General features: G+C 39.6%; 1 protein-coding gene across 1 annotated transcript in view; it reads left to right on the top strand.

Annotated features, from left to right (window-relative positions):
- The first annotated feature begins 1,246 nt into the window (after positions 1–1,246).
- CDS1 (CDP-diacylglycerol synthase 1) overlaps positions 1,247–22,321 on the top strand; it is a 34,034-nt gene continuing 12,959 nt past the window's right edge. The window contains exons 1-7 of the mRNA XM_074992008.1: positions 1,247–1,372; positions 3,035–3,131; positions 7,344–7,441; positions 11,353–11,492; positions 13,499–13,557; positions 19,144–19,226; positions 21,003–21,090. Coding sequence (XP_074848109.1) covers positions 3,075–3,131; positions 7,344–7,441; positions 11,353–11,492; positions 13,499–13,557; positions 19,144–19,226; positions 21,003–21,090 — 525 coding nt within the window. The 5' untranslated portion in view covers positions 1,247–1,372; positions 3,035–3,074. The remainder of the gene's footprint in view (positions 1,373–3,034; positions 3,132–7,343; positions 7,442–11,352; positions 11,493–13,498; positions 13,558–19,143; positions 19,227–21,002; positions 21,091–22,321) is intronic.

Below are 22,321 nucleotides of genomic sequence, written 5' to 3'. Positions count from 1 at the left end.
AAGTTTTTAATAGACCAAATAATATAACCCTAGTTAACTGATGGAGGAGGCATGGCTGGGGAACCACCTCTTGAGTGACAAAGGATGAAGAGGCCTTTGATTTCAGCTAATTACCATTCTCTCTTTGCAGGGTGGGAAAAGGGAAAAAAATGAAGTTCCTAAACAAGATTGGATTTAGAACTGAATGGAAGCTACTAGTGACATGGAAGATTAGTGTAAACTGGTCTTGCTTCCATTGCTCAGCTTTCCCATTCTTTTACACCACCGAAAAATCTTTCATTGCTAGGTGGGCTATCTTGACAAATTATGGGGCCCTAAGCAACTTAGCTTCCTGCCTCAGTTTATGCCGGTGTCCAGGTGCTTCCCACCCCAGCTCCTTCTAAATGAAAATCTCATGAAGAAATAGTTTTGGGTCAGATTGAGGGGAAGAAAGAGAATAGGACACCAGGAAGAAGAAAGAGAGGTAAGGAAGAAAGGAAAATGAAGAAATGGCAAAGGGCAAGTCTGGGCCTAGAGTAGAGCTTTAAAAATGTAGTTAAACTGTACTGTGTGTGTTTGATCCTTCTGTTTATATCATTGGAACAAAACCTAGCTGGCAAGATGGAATCAAAACTGTGTGTGGTTCTTGTAAGTAACTGACGTGAGCGGATAAGATCAGAAAGATAGGTTCTGAATTTGTTACAGGAGGAAATGCTGAGCTAAGGGCTGACAATTTACATTTTATTGAATGTGGGACTTGCTCCAGGGACTGGAGGCACCTTGTTCCTTAGAGCCTTGGACAAATATGTGGGTGTTTTCATAGTATGTAAGTGAAAATAAATAAACTATTGCTGTTCCTGATTTATTTTGGGAAGAATGTTGTTGACAGAAGGCTACCACTGTCATCTTTAAAGAACCTGATTATTGGTCACTGCTGGAGAATTTGACTGTAGAACTTTCTCTATATAGATGTGTCTTAAATATTTATAGGTACAGAGAATAAACATTGAGTGTGAGAATATTTGAAGGTAGCAGGTACCATCACAGCAAGTGAATAATTTACGTTCTTATGAACTATATAAAAGTACCTAGTTCGTAAGATAAACTTCAATCTGCCTAAAAGTCTGTAATCTTGCTGATCTGTTATATATATTTTTTCTTAGAAGCAAGTTTATCCATGTCGCCAGCCAAATGAATCTTTTGATACTAAGCATGTACTACCTCCTGGAAAGTTAAACAGTATTCTTTAATATGCTTTGTCACAGGATGAGGTTTTGGGTGAGCAATTTGGAGATCCAGATCTCAGAAATGATTCAGATATTCCAGAAGTGCCCCTATCAAAAGACAGCACTCCAGAAATTCTCAAGAGAGCTCTGTCAGGCTTGTCTTCCAGGTATGGTCAAACAAGATTCTTAACACAATTGGGGTAAGACAGACCATTGAAGTAGCTGCTGTCTAAAAATAATTACAGACAAAATTGAAAAGTCATTTTTTGGTTTAATGAGGGAACATATTTCACAATAATAAGTAGTTACTTATGGATTTTGTATTATGGGTATCTGGCTTATATTCACGCTTATGCAATAATTTTCATACAACTAGTATTCTTTCAAAATATGCTACCCAGAAGTTGCCCAGTTGCACCCATTCTGAATATTAAGGTAGCATTTAAGTTACAACTGTCTCCTGTTCATCACTGTTTCCTGGCTTGGCACAGCACAAAAGTCAGTAGTTAAACGGACTGATGTTACAGGACCTATTTATTTATTTATTTATTTATTTATTTAAAGTATTTGGGGTATTTGCCAGCTTTTTCTCCACCCTTTTTTAATTGAACTATGTGATGTTGAGTAAAATAGAAGGAAACTAACTTCTGTTGATGGGCCATCTTTACACTCAATTTTAGTTGTTGCAATGTTTATTGGGACATTATACCAAATTTGTTAAGTGCCATCCAATTTGTCCCTTTTCTACTTACCTTTCTTTTTGCATTAGTACTTTTCATTTTGTTTCCCCCACTCTCTTCCCCCTCAGATAGCTGTAGCCAAAGAGTAACCATCAAGTTAAGCACAGAAAAGTTGTGTATATGTAACGCACACACCTAGGGGTGTGGTTCACTGTCCCATGTAGTGGTACTTATACCGTACAGCGAAAGAGAGAATGAGTCTCCTCTATGGCCGTAAGTGGAGGCAAACTGAGTAGAAATCCAAGTCGTCTTTGCTTCTGCAATGCCTTCACAAGTAAAGTACTTTTTACACTAGAACCCTGCACTACCAGTGATTGCCCGTCACTAACAGTCCTGTTGTCATTTACGCAGGATGTGCAGCAAGCTAGTAACCAAGAAACATGTCAGGAAGACAGAAGTGTGTGAAGAAGATAATTTTAATGTTAGTTGTGATTTCATTTCATATAGACGCACTTAGAAACAATGTTAGCCTTAAAAAGTCATGTGTTGAATTGGCTACTTTTCTCAAGTTCGTTCTAGTAGGAGTTGGAGAGAGAGGTGCAAAGATGCTTTTGTTCCACTATGATGAAATTCAAGGATCCTTATTCAGAAATGAGACCTCACCAGATTATTTTTTGCCTTCTATATTATAACTTCATTTTTCATTAACTCATTGCTAGTTTGTCACATGCTCACACCTTGTTGGCTTGTCTGCTTCTTGTTAAGCAGAAGTTACCGAAAGCTTTCTCTCTGAAATGTAGGCCCGAACTGAGCACTTCTGAGAGCAGAATGCTAATTTCAGTTCACTTCCCTCACAGAATGAACAGGACCAGAATACTATCACTCTTAGATTTGGGGTTAGCTAGCTAGTAAACATCTTGAGGAACCAAGGCCTTTGAACAAGTCTTGTCCTGACTATCACTATGGGCTCCTTGTACCTCACCCAGCAAGTGATGGCTGCACTACTTCAAAGCTGTTGGCAGTAATCATGCTACGTATGTTGCTACAATTGGTAAATTGCCTTGTTAATTATTCAGTTACTAAAGGAAACACTACTATAAAAGAAATTTGCTACTGTGAAGAGTGTTAACTGTACTATTTTATTGATAGGTGGAAAAACTGGTGGATTCGTGGAATTTTAACATTAGCTATGATTTCATTATTTTTCCTAATCATCTATCTGGGATCATTTATGCTGATGCTTCTTGTAAGTTTTTTAAAAACATTTTCCTGTGTCTGACTTATTCACCCTCTTCATTCATTAGAGTACATAAAATCAATATGAAGGCAAATTAACACTTTCAAATTGGTGAGCAGTTTGTTTCATATTTAAGCCATCCTCCACTGGAGCTTATGAATGTTGTTTTATTACTATTATCGTATACTGTGTTTGCTAGGACTGTGAATTAATTGCAGGTAGCTCACGCGATTAGCTCAAAAACGATTGCAATTAAAATATTAATCACGCTTAATTGTGGTTTTGATTACACTGTTGAGCAGTGAATCCAAATTGAAATATATTAAATATTTTGGATGTCTTTTCTCCTCCTTAAGCATATTGATTTCTATTATAACACTGGATAAAAAGAGTATAGTGTTCACTTTATATTATTATTTTTGATTACAAATATTTGGACCATGAAAATGATAAACCCAAGAAATAGTGTTTTTAGTTCACCTCATATATTTACTATAGTGCAATTCCCAAAAGTAGATTTTTTTTTTTTTTTTGGTTTGTTTTTTGTTATGTAACTGAATTTAAAACCAAAACTATCTTGTTATCTGATAGGCATGTGGTGGCAATGACACATCTGGTTTCCACCTTAGGGCTCAGAAACAGCATGTTCTATGGTGAGCCCCATCCTAAATCTTGTCTAAAGAGTTCATAATTATTCATAGTTTCCCCAGGCATTTCAGCTTCCACTTGTGCTATGGCTCCACTGACTTGTGGTCTCAGCTCCATCATATACTGTGTTTTGGGATATTGTACCCAAGACAATCTATTTCAGAATTCACTAAGAGAGGCTCTAAATCATCTCCTACCTTCTACACTGGGTATTTCTTGTATTGGGGAGCATGAGATGGAGTAGGGTGATTAGTTGGTGTAGTTGCAGTCTCTTGCTTTTTAGCCTTCTCCAGTTCAGTTTCTACCTGCTTTGCTGCTAGTTCCACCTCCACGTTCCTTACCTCTGCCTCTGCAAACCTCACTATGGCTTCCACTTCTGAGCACCTCATCTCTACTTCTGCATGACTCATGTGTAGGAAGAACTCCATCTCCTCTGTTAGAGTAAGGTAATCCTCCCACCTTGAAGACAGTGATAGGGAAGGGGCCCTCTGCTCCTGCCCCCCGCAAGGTTATTTCTCCCTGGACTCACCAAGGACATTCCTCTGTCCCTCCTTATTGTACAAGTCTTCCCCAGAGGTGGACATCTTACTGTGACCTGAGGTTGCCTTTGCCTTGCTGCTTGGTCCATCTGGACTGCTTTGGGAGGGTTGACTGCTCCTGAGCTAATGGGCCCCACTGTAATTTCATACACCAGGCTGCTTCCCTCCCCCATTCTAACCTAGCTATCCAGTTGTCTTGAAAGCTCAGGGGGAAAAAAAAGATTGCTTTGGACTCTCTGGCTTTGCATTTTGAAACTTCTGTGCATCTTTCCCCACTCTGGCAACAACAGGAAAAAAACCAAAAAAAAACCAACCAAATTTCCAAACAGCAAAAATGTGAAAAAAGTTTGTCAAAATTTTTAGGTCTGTGTTCCTGTTTCAGAATGATTACACCAACATTGCCACTGTGTCAAAGCTATTACCCATTGTCTGCACTCTGAGTGTCAGAGTGGGGAACAACCTTGACACACCTGAAAGTGAGATCAGGCATTAACTATAGCTGCCATTGCAAGATATTAACATGCCAGATGTGCTAAACATTCATATATGCCTCTTTGTGTTTTTGCCACCATTGCAGAGGACATACTAATGATCCTGTTAAAAATAATGCACTTATTAAATTTGTGACTGAACTTCTTGGGTGAGAATTGTATGTTTCCTGCTCTGTTTTACTTGCATTCTGCCATTTATTTCATGTTACAGCTGTCTGCCAGCACATGCTGTTCATTTTAAGGTCACTTTCACTTTAGATTTGACAAAATGCAAAGAAGGTACCCATGTGAAATTTCTAACGATAGCTACAGCACTTGACCCAGGTTCTAAGAATTTGAAGTGCATTTCAAAATCTGAGAGGGATGAAGTGTGGACCATGCTTCGAGGAGTCTTAACAGAGCAACATGCTGATGCAAAAGCTACAGACCCCAAATCATGAAAAAGGAAAATCATCATTCAGATGATGAAAGTGAGTATGTGCTGGTGTGCACTGCTTTGGATCATTATCTACCAGAACCTGCATTCAGCATTGTAAACAAGAAGTAGGCAGCATTAGCTTTTGTAAATGTAAACAAAAAAGTGATTGCCTATATAAGAAGTAAAAGTGAGTAGACTTTCTAGGCTCTAAATTTTTATATTATTTTGGTTTTGAACACAGTTTTTTGTACGTAAGCCTACATTTATAAGGTCAATTGTATGAAGTGAATTGAAAAAAATACTATTATGTTTTACAATGCAAATTTTTGTAATTAAAATAAAGTGAGCACTGTACACTCTGTATTGTGTTGAAATTGAATCAGAATATTTGAAAATGTAGAAAGCATCCAAAATATTTTAATGGTTTTCCATTATTGTTTAACAGTGCAATTAATTGTGTAGTTAAGCACAATTAAATCACATAATGCATCACAATTTTTTAACTGTTTGACAATCCTAATCTTGTACTTATTTTTTCCCTAGTTTCTAGAAGAGGGGAATCTGTAACCTCTGTAATTCATTCTTTTAATAAAGGGAGAATATCGTTCTTGTGATATCTATTTTGACTATGGTAATGTCTTTGCATATGTGTTGATTTCTTCTTTTGAGTGTTCACACTGTCTTCTGGCAGGGTTATGAAGAACAAAAAATGCCTGATTGTTTTGCCAAATGGTTTGTTACATTTACCTTTTAGGGCATGCATGATACAGGCTTAATTTTCAAGCGTTGAAGTAAGAAGTAACAGTATGAACTTATTCCCATTTTATTCCCACAGCAAGGCTCAGATTTTGGAGTTTTATAATGTATCTAGGGATATTACATTTGATTGACTACATATCCTACAGCCTGCTTTATAAAGAAAATGGATCATGCAATGGAAAGACTTGACAATTTTATTTCCACCACAGAAGAGAGAGAAATATTTAAATCTTGGCAGAATTACTTTTGACCTGGATTTGGAGATGCTTTAAGCCTGGGCTGTATTATCTGTCTGTGGGCATTGGTTACAGCTGGTGCTCGCTTTTAACTCTGTCTGGAAGTCTCCTACTTTGCAACAAGGATGCAGACAAAATCACTTTAAATGCTGATAGACTTCCAGACTAAGGCTACTCTATGGTTTCTATTTTGTGGTACAGTTGTATCCTGAAATAGAAACCCTGTGGCTAAACACTGTGATTGAAATAGCAAGGCTATTTTGAGAGCTGTATTTTTTTACCCACTGTTCCTTGTATGATGAGGGCTGGCAGGAAATTTGAAATAAGCACTTATTTCAAACTCTGATGCAGCGTAGCCTGCACCAGGCTCAAAATAAGTTCTCTTGAAATAACTTATGCAATTTGCACAATGCAGTTATTTCGAGATAGGGCTACAATATAACCCTACCCCAGTGTTTTCCTCTGGGACAGAGAAGTTCTCCTGCAATTGAAGCAATTGGCTGGGAAAAACAGTGCCCCTCAATCCCTCTGCATAAAGAAGATATAACCTCAGATGCACATGGGTGGATGCAGAACTAGTAAGGACACAGGTGTAACTCTGGTAGGAATTTGCTTTGGGGATGCTAGCTGGTGAGATAGGATAGCATATTAATTGTGTAGTATGGGACATCAGTGTCCAACGCCTATTGATGTTCACTGGGAAATGAGCACCTAATTTTTTTTTTTTTTTTTTGGAGCCTTTAAAAATCTCCCTCTTACAAGCAAAATTAAATTTGGTTAAAAAGTGTTGACAGCCCTATTCCTAAAGGAAGAATTCTGGCTTACTATTTGTGAGTGTGTTTTATCAAATCTTTTTTTTTCTAAAAACCTCTTTTTCCTAAAAATTTTGATAGCCTCCATGGACTTCATGATAAAACTACTAAAATCATCCCCCAGTGTTTCATTTTATAGTATACCTCATATTGTTTGTTTGCTCACAACAAAATGTATGACCCTGTACTCCCTTTTGAAGTTATCCAAATTGCTTATGTGAGACAATGCAACAGACTTATCTAATGCAGATATTCATACTGTTAGTGCCTCTTGGGAAGCGTGCATCTACAAAATTATTCTTTCTATCTTAATTTCAGGTCTTGAGCATTCAAGTAAAATGTTTCCACGAAATCATTACTATAGGCTACAGAGTCTATCATTCATATGAATTACCCTGGTTTAGATCCCTAAGCTGGTAAGTAACAGGCAAGAATTACACGCAGGGTAAAGTGTGGTTTAGCCTTCATTCAGTTTCCTTTTACCCCCTTTAAGGGTAAATAACCTTGAATCCCCTATTCAGCCCTGGCCACTGTAAACCGATGTCATGTGGGTTTGAAAACTGAGCTATAGAGGACTAGCAGATTTCAAGGTCAATAACCTTGCTAAGCTAGCCTGTTACTATTTCCCCTTCTAAGTAAAATGAGGGTCTGTTAACCTAGCTGATATCTTAGATGGAATGAAATAAAGGCTTTTAAGTAGTCTCAACCCTGACAGTCTTTATACAGTAAACCCTTGACTTATGCAGGGCTTGTGTTCCTGCAATCCCCTGCATAACTCAAATTTTCAGACAAATCGAGGAAAGACAGGAATCAGGCTGTGGGACCTGCTGCTTACAGCAAGAGGCAGGCTGCTGCATGTGGTCTGAGGGGTTACTGTAGGCCTAAATTTGGCTGTGCATCTTGTGACCCGAGGGGTCATTTGCAACCATGAAAGGTGGCTGTATTAAACTTTGTTTATAAATGTCCCCGATCAATGTTCCCTAACTTTTTCCTTCCAGGTGTAGATTAAATTTTATGTGCACCATGGGATTTGCAGATGTGTACCACCAATAAAAACACTTCTGGCTCTGGGTGCTCTGCTAATCAGCTTGGCAGCATTTTCGCTCTCCTGCATGGCTGCCCAAGCACTCCGCTTACAGGCAATGCTACCCTGACCCTCACTATGCAGCCTTTTAAACTGAAGAAATTTGTCTCTTTACTATGTGGAGATGGATGGGAGGCATTCTTTCCCACCTTTCCTCCCACTACTTTCCCTGTGGTCACAAAAGCAACTCACGTGTACTTACTGTAAGTAGCTGCATTCAGTCCTCTGAGTCAGCTACTCACCAGCGACCCACTGATTGGTTAATGCATCACAGTGAAGAAATAGTAGTTCTGACTGCTGCAATGCCTGCTTCTCTACTCTCCATGTGAGTGTAGGGAACCACTTAAAAGGCAGCTGTCCTGCACAACTACCCAAAGCAAGGAAGGAAGGGAAAGGGGAGAAACAGAACTGCAAATGAGTTACGACAGCCCAGTTTTCAGCCCCAGCAAAGGTTAGAGTACTTGGGATTCCTAGCAAACGACTTGCAGGTGATTTCTGCTTCCTGGCCCAAATGGTGGGGAATGGGCTAGAGAATTAAATCCAAAGAACTTATTATAGTCCCTTGAATATTTGTTTGTCCCTCAGATGGACACAGCATTAGTCTTAATCAGTATCAGTGCTGGCCTTTGACAGGTACGGAGTATGTAGCTGAATAGGGTACCACTGAATTTGGGGCACCAGTGCCAAGTGCTGCATATGCCTAGGGTCACCACTGGCTGTGGACAGCACTGGCTCGGGCAGCCCCTGCACCCTACTCCACTTCCTGGACCTGTCAGATCTAGTCCTTCAGCCCTCCCTGCCCCCTGCTATGCCTTCTAGCGCAGTTGGACACCATACCCTGCCCCTCCCCCCCAGCATTTCTCTTCTGGCCCCAGTCCCCAGGCTTTGGACTCCCGGCCCCAGTCCTTCACTTTCCCTCTTCCACCTGCTCCATCTCTTGGTGCATAGTTCCAGATGGCTGTACTACTCAGTTTACTGGCTGCCCCAAGAGCTTCCCTGTCCTCTGTCCTCCCACTAGCTCCTAGCACAGCCCTATCCCATGGAGTGACCCCTTGGGGATGGAGAATGCTGGTGCTCAGGTTGAACAGGGCACCAAAAATCTTAAGGTTGGCTTTGATATTGCCCTGGCTTTCAGTTGTTCTTCAAGATGCATGCAAAAAAAGTGAGAAATGCTATGAAGTGGGAAGTCACATTTCTGCACTATCTGAGGTTTGAATGGTCTTCATGTATTTGTAGTTCAAGAATAAAGCACAGTGAAATAATCTAATCTGTAGGTGACAAAATACAGAATATCGAGTTCAGCTTCCAAAAAAAAAAAAAAAACCAAACCCTCCATGCCAAATATGATGTGTGAGAAGAAAAAAGCACCCTTAACAACTGCTACTGTTTGACTCTTTGACAGCAACTTCAGATCTAACTTACTGTGCTAACAGCCAGGGACGGTTGAAAGGGAAGATTCCAGTTCTGTAATTTTGTCTGTGTTTTTCCTCCCTTTAATCAGCATCACATCTTCCTAACAGTCTCAGCCAATTAGCTCTAATTCATAGCAGTTGCGAGGCTGGATCATACTCAGAGTCCATCTAATCCAGTGTTTAGTCTGTGACACTGGCCAGTATCAGATGATTCAGAGGCAGACATAAGAACCTGACATTTGAAAGATAGGACATAATCTTCCCCCACGTGCTCACATCTTGATTAAAGTTACAGCTTGGTATAAGCTTTGAAAAACAAAATTTTTAATGTCTTCTTCCAAAATTTATTGTTAATTATGTCTCTGAATTTTCTTTACGTATTATAATATCTAGTCCCCTAATAAATATTAAGTTCTTGGCCTTAAACACTGTCTGTGGCAATAGGTTCAGCAGTTCAATTTCATATTGTTTGAAAAGGTATTTCCTTTATTGATTTTGGCTTTACTTGGATTGGCTGCCAAGTAGGAACTGAAGTAGAGGGGGTCGGATAGGTAAGATCCTGTATAAAGTGCCATATTGGCGTCTCTCCAGCAGGCTCCACAGCTGGCCTGATGGGCAGTTTCTAGGGAAAAACTTATGACAGCTGCACCCAGCATGCACACACACCTAACTGGAATTGTTATGAGCAACACATCTCAAAGAATAACTTAAGAGAAGCTGGGTATCTCCTGGTTTTCAATCTTACAGTGGAATTCTATGGATGGAAGAGATTGATTACATATTAAACTGTGGTGTAGTTAGGATCTGCACAGAATCACACACACCAACTTTCCACTGTTAGGTATGTTAGGTAGTCTCAGAGAGGTAGCTGTGTCAGTCTATAGCTTTTACAAATAAGTCCTGTAGAACCTTATAGATTAACAAATATATTAGGTCATGAGCTTTCATGGGTAAGACCCACAGGGGTAAGGCTAAGTCAAAACATTAGCCATACACCACCTTAACTAGTTCTCTTAGAGCTTCTTTGTTATTGTCTCTGGGTGGGGTGATAGCTGAGAAAACAAGACAAGAAGGGATGGGAGGAAGGGACAGGGATGACCTCTCTGTCGTGTGTTTACATTTTTGGGGTGGAAGTGTAAATTCTAATTTGCAGGAACACTGTTGAGATTAAGGCCTGAAAGAACCACATAATCAGAGCCAGAAATTGCACCTACAGCTCAAAATGTAAACACATCCATAGTCCAGCTGCTCAGAAATTATCTGCCCATATTGCAAAAGCCAAGCTTACTAATTTTTTCATAGTTTCAAACTACAGTTAACTTCCTTTTTTATTTGCCAGAGCTGACAAGTTGTCTTTGAAAAGTTATGTGAAGAATGTTAGCAAACTATATGTGCTATACAGCATATGGGAACTTTTTTTTTTTTTTTTTTGCCATAGCTGATAAAAAGGCAGTGCCAATTATCAGTATTGCACTTTCTTGCAATTTCCATAAAATATCATTGTGAGACTGTGTGTGTATGGAGGACTCAGCCTTCAAAATGAAAATATTTTACTGTTGTGTGTCCTGCTCTGAAGTGCAGCTAAAATTTGTTTAATGACACTGAAGTAAAAGTGAAAAACTGTGATGGTTTGTTTGTTTTTTGAATGCTTTTTTCCAGTCCTGACTTCTAAGTATTGAATTTTTGTTTGCATTTCATTTGCACATTAATGTCAATATTATTTGTCTCAGTTCGTATTTTGATCCTTTTCTTTTGTTGAAAGACTCTAACAGTACAAGAGGTATATTTTAATATCCAGAAAAATAACTAATATCTGTTGTATATGTTATAGGTATTTTTTGTTGTGCGTGAACTATTTCTTTTATGGCGAAACTGTGGCAGATTATTTTGCTATGTTCGTTCAGAGAAGAGAGCAACTTCAATTTCTAATTCGCTACCACAGGTTTATTTCTTTTACGCTGTATTTGACAGGTGAGTTTGATAAACAATTCCTAATTCCATCAATGGTTAATGTATTGTTATTCAGTGGTGTGCATACTTTTACATATTTGTTTGAAGTTCAAAAATGCACTTGATTTCCTTCACATTCCATTACTTTCTGTCTCCCTTGCCAAAAAAAACTAGGTGTCTATCAATTTTGCCAGTTGAATATAAAGCTTCATATTCCATGAAATTTCAGAAGGTGGTTGCTGTGTAAAAGCTGGTTGCTGGGGAGGCAGAAGATAGTGGGAGAAAGGGAATAAGGCTTACCTAGAATGAACGTATGTCATTATTGCTGGAGGTGTCAGACTGCATGCCTTATATGTTTTCCTGGTTGACTAACTACTGTTGGGGCCTAGTGATAGTTGAAACTGTCTGAATCGAGTGTGTGTTACAGCTTTCTAAGCACATAAACAGATGTGAGACACCTAATACTGGGTGTGAAGGTAGGGTTCTGTTTTGACTTGTATATCGCCAAAAGTTTTGATTTAGTTTCAATTGTGCAGTTCTTTGTGGAATGCCATCATCTTCTAATTTTGCTGTCAGGAACATAGACGCTGCAGTAACCAACCATGCTAGTGATCTGCCTAGTTCAGTAACTTGACTAATTACTATATGTATAGTACTACTATGGGCTAGTCCTATTTGTATCTTGAAAAAAGAAGCAAGTAACCCTAATTTGGCATGTATAGGTTAACCTGCCCCCAGGAAGAGTCATTTCTGAGCAGTTACGTGAAGTAAGTTTTATGAATAGTTCTTACTGTTACTTTTATTTTATCTGTGGGACAAGAAGCAATGGCTTTAAACTGCAGCAAGGGCATTTTATGTTGTATATTAGGAAAAACTTCCTGCCTGTTAAGGTGGTTTAAGCACTGGAATAAACTGCTTTGGGAGGCTGTGGAGTCTCTGTCACTGGAGATATTTAAGAGCAGGTTACACAAACACCACTCAGGGATGGTCTAAATAATAGTTAGTACTGCCTTAAATGCAGGGGACTAGGTTAGATGACTTCTTGAGATCCCCTCCAGTCCTATATTTCTGTGATTTTTTTTGTGAGCCTCAATATATCAACATTAAATATTATCTGGTATCGTGTTGCCTGTCAGCCTGTTGGGTTTCTCTGAAGCATGATAGTTGCCTCTCATCTTGCCTTATTTTGACAGCTGTTTTGCCATTTCATTTTTCTTTTCAGTGTTTCAGGTAGTTTATAAGTACATTAAGCAGTCTTAGTCTTAATAAAGAACCTGGTGGAACCTCTCTGTTAATCTTGTCCGAAGTTGAAAATTGACCCACTCATGAGTTACTCAGTAGATTGCCTGAGAGACAGAATAATTGTGACTCATGGTTTTCATCCACTACTCCTTTTTTCTTTAATATCCTCAAGCTATGAGCTGTATGAAGGCCCGTGGGCCAGCTACATGCCCTTGTAAGGAACTAAGGCCTTATGAGCTCTGCCTAAACACTGCTCCTACTGGTTAGGACCACAGGAATGTCATATTCTGCTGAACATCAAGCCAAGTCCTTGTATTTCTCATTTCTTGGTCATGGGTTGATGGTGAGGTTATTTTGTAAATAAATAAATAAATAAATAAATATTTGTTTCATACACATATAGCACTAAGTCTCTTGGGTGAAGGACCCCAAAACTGGAATTCTTCTTTAAATTGGCTCCAATTAACTTAACATCAGAAGAAGACAGCTGTCACTTGTTTTGAAGGAGTAGATTTTAAAGATAATGTATTAATAATGTAAAATTATTGGTTTTTGCTGTTAACTGACAGTAACAAAGTGGACATGAAATAACTAATACTTCAATGCCAGTGGAATTAAATCTCAGTATATCATTTACTAAATAGACTGAAATCTTTTAAATTAAAACCGATGGAAGAATAAGCTTCTTCAAATGAAATTAATCACTGTATATCAAGGTTCTGTTTATTCAATGTAATTAGAATATAAGATTGTACAAACCTTCACTTTTTTTCTTAATTCTACAGGTTTTTGCATGTTTGTACTGAGCTTAGTGAAGAGACATTATCGTCTGCAGTTTTACATGGTGTGTATTAACCACTTTTTATAGTCGCTCACTTGGTTATAGACATCACCAGCTATGTTAAAATGTGTGTCTTGTAGTACTGCGTGAAAGTTGGATTAAAAAAAAAAACTTTGTCTAGTACACTCATAGTAATTGTGTGAAGCAGCTATGTTTGTGGGGTTGAATTAAGGACCTTTCTGTTTCTCCACCTTAATGTATATTGCGATATATGGCCTCAGAGCAAATACAAGGCTGTAATATGTGGTGCATTGATGATATGAAGTTTGATTTATTCCCCTTTAATGACAGATTTTTAAAAATAAAAATGGGTTACTAAGTAAAACATGGAAGAACAACATGGTTACATGGTTATTCTTCGCTCCAAAAGCTGTGAGATCTGTGGATTATAATGGAAGGCAGTTCATGCCACTCTAGGAGCTTTTAGCAATGTGCCTGTGGTCTAGTCAAAGGGCAGTGTTGCCATGAGGAAAGCTTAGCTCAAATCATTGCCTGGAAGATTATTGCTGTGCTGTGGGTATGTCCTGCCAAACTAGGTTGTCATTACTTTGAAAAAAAATAAATAAAAAATGAAACAACATTCTTATTTCCGCCTCTGATTCACCTATACTGAGTGTCTGAGGCAGAGATACAATAAACAATATTAGAAGTTATCTTCTTCTCTGAGAGTCCCCATGGGTGCTCCACATTTAGGTGTGCCAGTGTTGCTGCGCTTACTAGTCAGAGATTGGTCGGTAGCAGTGCCCGTTCCTCCCCCCACCACCCATGCAGCTGGCAGGGCACAGGAGTGAGATGGCTGGAGCATCTACTGCGCATGGATGGCCAGCCACCTCCTCAGTTCTTCTCTGACCACTGCTGGCTTTGGTTGCAGACAGAGCAGTCCCCTCATGTATATTCACTCAGTGATTATATAAAACCTAACAAATTACCTTTTTTAATACTAGACACCTCTGGGGGGAAATAAAAAAAGCAACAGCATGAGAAAAGTCAGAGTTGTTGCTTTTCTCCGGCAGCTTTAGCTGCTTGCAATGGCTCTGCTCCACAGCAGAGCTCAGCCTACTCAGTTTCATCTCGGCATGCCCGGTTCTCTGGGTTTAAAGAAATGTTTAACTTGCAGTCTGTCTGCCTCTGTGGCAAATGGCCACTCTTCCTGTGTCTGCTGCCTGTGACAGCAGCAGGACACCAACAATTGCTTACACTGTAAGAAACTTACAAAAAGATCAAGGAAAGCCAGACAGCAGCAGCTCCACATTTGGGAAATGGAGCATGTGCTTAAACCTGCAGACCCTCCTTCCTCAGTCACAGTCCAGATGGGGTTGAACCTGCTGACAGGGCTCTTACACATGCCAGCTCACGAGATAAGGGGAAATCCCCTTTGGTCAGGAGGAGGTTGCATGCTTTATCAAGATCAGTTTCCCCAACAAACGAGGCAACCACATCAAAGCACTGTGCTGCCGCCATAACTACTTCTAAGGGGGCAGCTAATATTGCTCCATCTAAGAGCCATACTGGCCAGGAGCACAAGGAGAGAGTGTACCCCTCCTCAACTGACAAAGCGGTTGGGCTCCTTGATACAGCCACAACTCCAGCATGGAGGAGAAAGCTGACAGGAAAATGGCGGGTGCTGGCTTCTGCACACGGTGTGCAGGCACCATCAGCTGTTAATGCTCCCCCAATCACTGACAAGCCGGCACCGGAGAACCACACCAAAGTGCTAAATACAGCTCCAGCATTTTCCGTTCTGCTGGCACTGACAGCACCGGTGGGGAGCTTTCCGTTGTTTTAGTACCGAGCACCCTGTTATTTTGCACTGACAGCTCCCTGCCCAGCTTGAAGTTCTCTTGATTGGCCACTCCAGCCTCCATGTCAATAAGATCCTCTGATTTGGACAATGAAATTTTTATCTCAGAAAACAGTAAACAAATCATCTACACCTAAATTGTTACAGCTGCAGCAATGGCAACAGTAGTGGGTGCCACCGCTCATGCCACCCATTTGGCCATACTAGTCTCCATGGGCAGCTTTCCATTAGCAGCCCCCTCCTGAGCTGTTACCTCAGCCTCTGCTGCTGAATAGACCTTGACCCCCGTAGCGTACAATCACCGAACATGTCCGATGTCTCAGAGACCAATGACTGTGGCAAATATACAAAGGGAGATGAACATTTTCCATTGCCACCACAATTTTCTCCATCCTCCTCCACAGAGTACATCATTCAACAACCCACCTCCCTCTGGGGTGATGATCCCAGGTCATTCCAAGACCTCTTTAGGAGGGTCTCAGATAAACTGGAGATATCCTTTTCGACTCCTGTGGATAAACAACATAAACTAATATCCTACATTTGTCCACACAAAATAGGCTGCTAATACCGATTAATGAAGCCTTCCTGGACCCAGCTAGACTTCTGTGGAATACCCCAGCATCCATTTCACCTACGTCAAAGAGGCTAGATTGAAAATATTATGTGGTCCCAAAGGGTGCTGAGTTCCTCTTCTCCCACCCATCTTCGAACTTACTAATAGTAGAAGTGGTAAACCAGAGGGGTAGACAGCAGAATGAGATTTACCCCTGGGGTCAGAGATTGGAAAAGGCTGGAAACCATGGGGAAAAAGTCCTACTCATCGACCAACCTGCAGTTCCACATCACTAACAATGTGGCATTGCTTGCAAGATATACACACTACGTTTTCGACCAACTTCACACTTTTATTGAAACAATACTAGACAGTAAATGAGATCACTGTAAAGCGCTCCAGGGCCTCCACAACACGTTCCTGCCAATTAAAGAACTGACACCCACATGGGACCTTAACTTGGTCCTCAGGGTCTTAACAAGAAAATCCTTTGAGCCACTAGCCACACATGCTCCTTATTCCACTTGTCAATGAAGGTGGCTTTTCTCATGGGGATTACCTCAGTACAAAGGGTAAGAGAGCTTGGTGCACTTATGTTGGAGCCACCATATACAATCTTTTACAAAGACAAAGTCATTCTCTGCACCCACCCTAAATTCCTCAGTGGAGTACTTACTGCTTTCCACTGCAATGATCTGGTATAACTTTCCAGTCTTCTTCCCTAAACCTCGTACTGGTGACAGGGATAGAGCCCTGCATACTCTCAATGTCCACCAGGCCTTGGCCTTTTACCTACAGAGAACACAGCCATTCTACAAGACAACCTGACTCTTCACCTCAGTGGCTGAAAGATCTTGTGGCATGCCTCTCTCCAAGCAAAGGGCTGGCCAAGTGGATCTCAGGCTGTGTAAGACTCGCTTACAAAAAGTTCAACAGAGAATCCACTGGCAGGCATGTGTGCCCATTCCACATGGGCAATGGCTGCCTCTGCAGCCTTTCTCCAAGGTGTGTCCACTGATGACATTTGTAGAGCAGCTACATGGGCATCTGCTCACTCATTCTACTCAGCATTATGCTATACAAACCTTTGTTGACACACACATTGCATTTGGCCGATCTGTACTCTCATCAGTCGATTTACTATCTGAAGGGTCCACGTCCAAGCAGTGGCACTGCTTCGTAGTCACCTAAAGGTGGAGCACCCGGGGGGACCTTCAAAGAAGAAGATAAGTTTACTCAACCTGTACAGTAGCTGGAGTTCTTTGAGATATTGTCTCTTTGGACAATCCACAACCCACCCTCCTCTCCTCTGCTTTGGATTCCTTCTTTTGGTTCCAGATCAGAGAAGCACTAAGGAGGCAGCTGGCCATACATGCGCAGTAGAGGCTCTAGGCACCTCATGCCTGTGCCCTGTGTGTGTGGCCAACTGGTGGTGGTTGGGGGGCACTGCTACCAACAAATCTCTGACCAGTAGGCGCAGTGGTGCTGGTGCACCTAAAGGTGGAGCACTCATGGGGACAACACCTTGAAGAACTTCAGTTACTGCACAGGGTGAGTAACTTTCCCTTCTGTATACCCAATGGGCTGGTTTTGAAAACGAAAACAAACCCACTGAGCTGTTAAACCATTCTTGAAAATAATCTAATTTCCATCTCTGTCAGACAGGGAAGCTTAGAAATAGTATTTAGGAAAACCTGTCCTTATCTTCAAGTTACTCAGTTGTTTGGGCCCAAACTCCCTAAACAATTGGAAAAGTTCCAGGACCAGGACTGCAGTCAGTCAGCAACTTTGTTTTCTCTGGCATAATAGAACTGTCTGCTGAAAGGGTAAAGCACAGGAAACAGAGCTTTCTCTGGAGAGGGCCAAGAATGAAGAATAAATTCCCAGAGGATAAAAGAACCATCACAAAGCTCGTCACTTTTCATTCTAACTGCAAAATGCACTCCTTCAGGAATACTTATAATTTCACACTGCTTCCCCTTAGGAAAGAGGAAGGAAGAACAAGAGGTGACAAGTGACAGTCATATTGCTTATGAGCTTCTGGAAAGTGCTCAGATGCTCTGGTGTTTCAGGCTATATAAGAACATGAACAGAATGGAATAGGGCACGTAAGGAATGAGGATTGTAGTATTTGTCTGTGGACAGGAGCAGTCTTAATGGGGTTGTGGGGAGAATATTTGCTTTTGGCCTTCGTTCTGATAACATAACAGAAGAGTAATGCAATTTATATTAAATACAAAAGTGGGGAGAGATCATAGTTCTTGGGTGTGAGATTATTTGGATTCTGCAATTTAGATGTTTGTTACATCCACAGATTGTATTTTCAAAAGTTTCCAGACTGAAAGAGCCACCATCATTCATCCCACAACAGATACTTACTTGCTCAGTCACACAAAAAAGATCTTGAATATTGAGCCCTTTAAATGGAGGTAAATAGTCACTTTCCCAGGGAAAAGTGAAATAGCAGCTGGTAGGGAACTGAAGAATATCACCACAAAGCCTGCTAATCCCAGGTGTCTAGAGCGCATAACCTTAAAAAGGCTTACTTGGCCAGCTGTGGCCAATGACCAACTCTAATTAAGCTTTTTGCAATAAATAAAACTTCAAAGCAGCTGCTTTTGGTAAACTTGTCTTGAAACGTATGTGGTAGGAGCATGTGTACTGATGCTACAAATACATGCTGTTATACTAGTGGACATGAATTACAGTGTGCTTTACAGAATACCATTATACTCTAAAAAGTAACACATTTCTTATTCCTACTAACGCAAGCTTTAAAAACCTAATTTCAATAATATATAAAAGGGTTGACATTTTGTCATGAGACTTCCATATCTGTGTAACATGATACTTCCGCTAACTCTTCATTGCCATTGTAGTGTTGTAATTCTTAATTGTCTAATATATGTATATGCAGAGTTTCACAGTATCATGTTCTTGTTTAATTTCTGTTCAAGTATGTTTCTATAAATTAAGTGTTTAAACTGCAGGATACAAATTTTTAGATGCATATCATAGATAAATTTGAAGAGGTTTTCCATGTTTGTGATTGTTGTACTTCAGAAATTAATTTAAATTGTTATAGACTGTACTCTGTGCATACATCTCTTGCATTGTCACTCACCCTGGTCTTTTCTTTGAGGTCCTGTGCAGCTTCTTTAGCTATTCACTAGTCTTTAATTATTTGCATCGATCTGTGTTTTCACTAATTGTGTTGTTGCACTATTAACAGTTCGCATGGACTCATGTCACTTTGCTGATCACTGTAACTCAGTCTCATCTTGTCATCCAAAATCTGTTTGAAGGCATGATCTGGTAAGGGGACTGTAATAAGGAGACGTGCAGTTTTATCGCATATGTGTGTATTTCAGTTTGTGTACCTTAAATCTTGTAAAAGCATTATCAGATGTCTTCATCTACTTGCTAGTAGCATGTAATCCATTCTACAGTTTTATTGGTAGGGCTCTTGTAAGGAGTACTTTTTATAACAAGATAAAAGATCAGAAATGAGTAGAGAACCAGACTCCTTTGCATATTGCATTTTTCTTCCAAATCTGAGGACCTCTGTTACACTGTAATTCCAGGAGTAGGTCCAGTGATGTTTTAATGGGTTTACTCTGGTTTACACTTTGTGTAAATTTATGAAATATCTTGGCCCAGGTTAAAATGTCTGCTTGAGGACTAGCTAAATATCTTTAAGAAGTGAATATCCTAATCTAGAGTCCTAAATCCACATTTTGATGCCTGTGGTCCCCCATCAGCAAGATATGTAAACACATGAGAAATCTCGTTGCTGTTCAACGAAACACTTAAATATATACTCCAGTCCTATTGAAGGCATTAGGATTTGTCGTTAAAGTTAAGCACTTGCTTAAATAATTTGTTGACCAGAGATGGGATTATTTGTATGTTAGGTGCACACTTAAATACCTTGCTGAACTGAGTCCTAAAATAAATAAGTACACTTAGTTTCAAAGTTACAAGAGTGCAGCCTCTTTCATTTAATTAATTGAGAACTTTTGATTGTTTAACACTATAGTAATAGGCCAGTTTTCTAGGAGCCTAACTTCATGCACCAAATATTGAAAGTCTTAACCCAAACAATATATATAATATTTTTAAATGGACCACACTTCCAAAGCAGTCCTTCATTCTTAACCTTCTTTGACAATTTCTCTATGATATTTTCAAGAATAAATTAGTAAATTTTTAAGTGTCCAGCAAGGACCACTTTAGCACACAAACCAGCATATCTTATATTATTTGTCAGACTTTGTTTTGCTGTTACATGAAGTTCAGCTAAAATGACTCCAAAGTGATTTCCATTTTAAAATATATGCTGGTCACGTGAACAAGTTAAGCTTTATAGCAGATGATGCTTTTGTGCTTTATCAGGCAATATCAGTTTTTGTTCTTTTTCAATAGGTGATAGTTGGACCTATTTATACATAAAATTGAGTCAATATACTACTATTTAAATTTTCACTGAAACTGATTGGCTCATTATTGAATGTCCATTATTATGTCAATGTGTATTTTAGTTTTCAAAAGAAGACAAGGAAGACTAATAAAAATACAGGAGAAAGTAGGGGGAGAACTGACTGGGAAATGTAGTATATAGTATCTACCATAATCTACTTACAAGTACTGTATTGTTGGGGGAAGGAAAGGAGACCAGTTGAAAACTATAGGCATCTTTAGATTTTTTTTAATGAGGAAGTTGCTTAGCTTGATGTGATCATGTTTGCAACTCTGTTTGTGTTTGTTTCTATTTTGGTTACCTGTAGTACGGGTGTTCAGATTTGTTGTGAAAGTCCTCCTGCTGTTATGCAAATTTAGTACCCCAAGTCAATGGTGTTAAATCTGTACACCTTAGGTGCTGTGTTGAATAAAAGTAAAATAAGTATAGCTAAACTTCTGGAATTTGCAAAAGTAGGTTGTCTTATCTATAAACTTACTGCATGGTGTCAATGCTTGCAGAATAAAACAAGAGTATACTATCATTTTTGGGATTAAACAATGAATGTCCTAGTTCAGTCTTTCAGTTTTTGGTCACTTTCCTCCCTGAAATCTTTCTATTTTATTCCTTAGGTTTCTGGTTCCAAGCTCAAGTGTTATCTGCAATGATATTACCGCTTACATTTTTGGATTCTTTTTTGGGAGAACTCCATTAATTAAGGTATTGACATAAACAATTCCCTACTGGTAATATAGTAACAGAGAGATAGCCGTGCTAGTCTATATACTATGGTAATATGTTCGTAATTTATTGTAAATAAGTAGATATCACTGTCCTGGAATTATTAGTATGACAGACTTGCAACACTCTTGCTTTGGCTTACACACAGACATTCCAAGGTTCATTCAAAAACTTCATTATGGAATAAAACTTCTCTAATATTTTGCCAAACTGAATACTTATTTTAAATTAAAGCCATTATGCTTTTTAAAAATGAAGCATATATGGTGGCCGCACATAGATATTTTTCCATAGATCACAAATGAGAGTTTCCTGATTTTTTCCACAATGAGATCTTCATCCTGTGGGGTGTACCATACTGGGACCTCATTGCCTCACATGCAACAAGGAAATTTTCCCAGTGTTGTGTCAAGCAGGCTCAAAAAGTGATGAGCTTCTGCTGCTTTGGATGGACCACTTCAGATTTACCTTTCTTCTCATCCTACTAATATCACAAATTGGATCTTCCTCATCATGTCCAGCTGGCCAAAACCATTCTGCTTTTTGATCTCCTGAAGATCTCAACCTTTCCTTGTTATCTGACCAATTAGATCTGTTAATGGTACATATTGGTGTAAGCAGCCAACCCTACCTGAGCCTTTTACTACTCATGGACTGGTATTTGGATGGGCATCAGAAATATTTGGTGGCTGTCCAATCCCTCTTCCCAGCCAAAGCAGGAAGCATTGTATCAGGTACTATTTGGCCAGATGGAAGTTTTTCTCCTCTTGGTTATAACAGCATCAGTTATGTCCAGAAGCCACTGGGATTCCTTTAATTTTGGACATCTGTTCACTGATAGAGGGCTTATCCCTTCACCCTCCCACTTCACTTGTCCTTCTCATGTTAAGAGAGAACAGCAATACCTGAAGTCTGGAGAAGCAAACAGTTCAATGTTTATTGGGCTTAGCTTCCAGCAAGCATGAATCCAGTTTCCTTTTTCCCAAATTACTTCCAGTTTGCTACAGTTTATATAGTAATATTCTCAGCTATACTTGTACTGAAATTTAACTAACCAGTGCTAACACTTTATAACATGGTTATCTAACCAATTATATCCCATCACTGTATTTGGTTTACCCTTAGTAGAATTACTCATGCAGCTGACAGAAATGAAGAACCAGACTTAGATCTTACTGATAAACAATAGAGCAGCAGGGATTGTAATGAC

The sequence above is a fragment of the Carettochelys insculpta genome, chromosome 4, assembly GCF_033958435.1.
Source record: "Carettochelys insculpta isolate YL-2023 chromosome 4, ASM3395843v1, whole genome shotgun sequence".
In the NCBI taxonomy this organism is placed as follows: domain Eukaryota; kingdom Metazoa; phylum Chordata; order Testudines; family Carettochelyidae; genus Carettochelys; species Carettochelys insculpta.
Note: the sequence above shows the minus strand (reverse complement) of the source record. Positions and strands in the feature narration are given on the sequence as shown.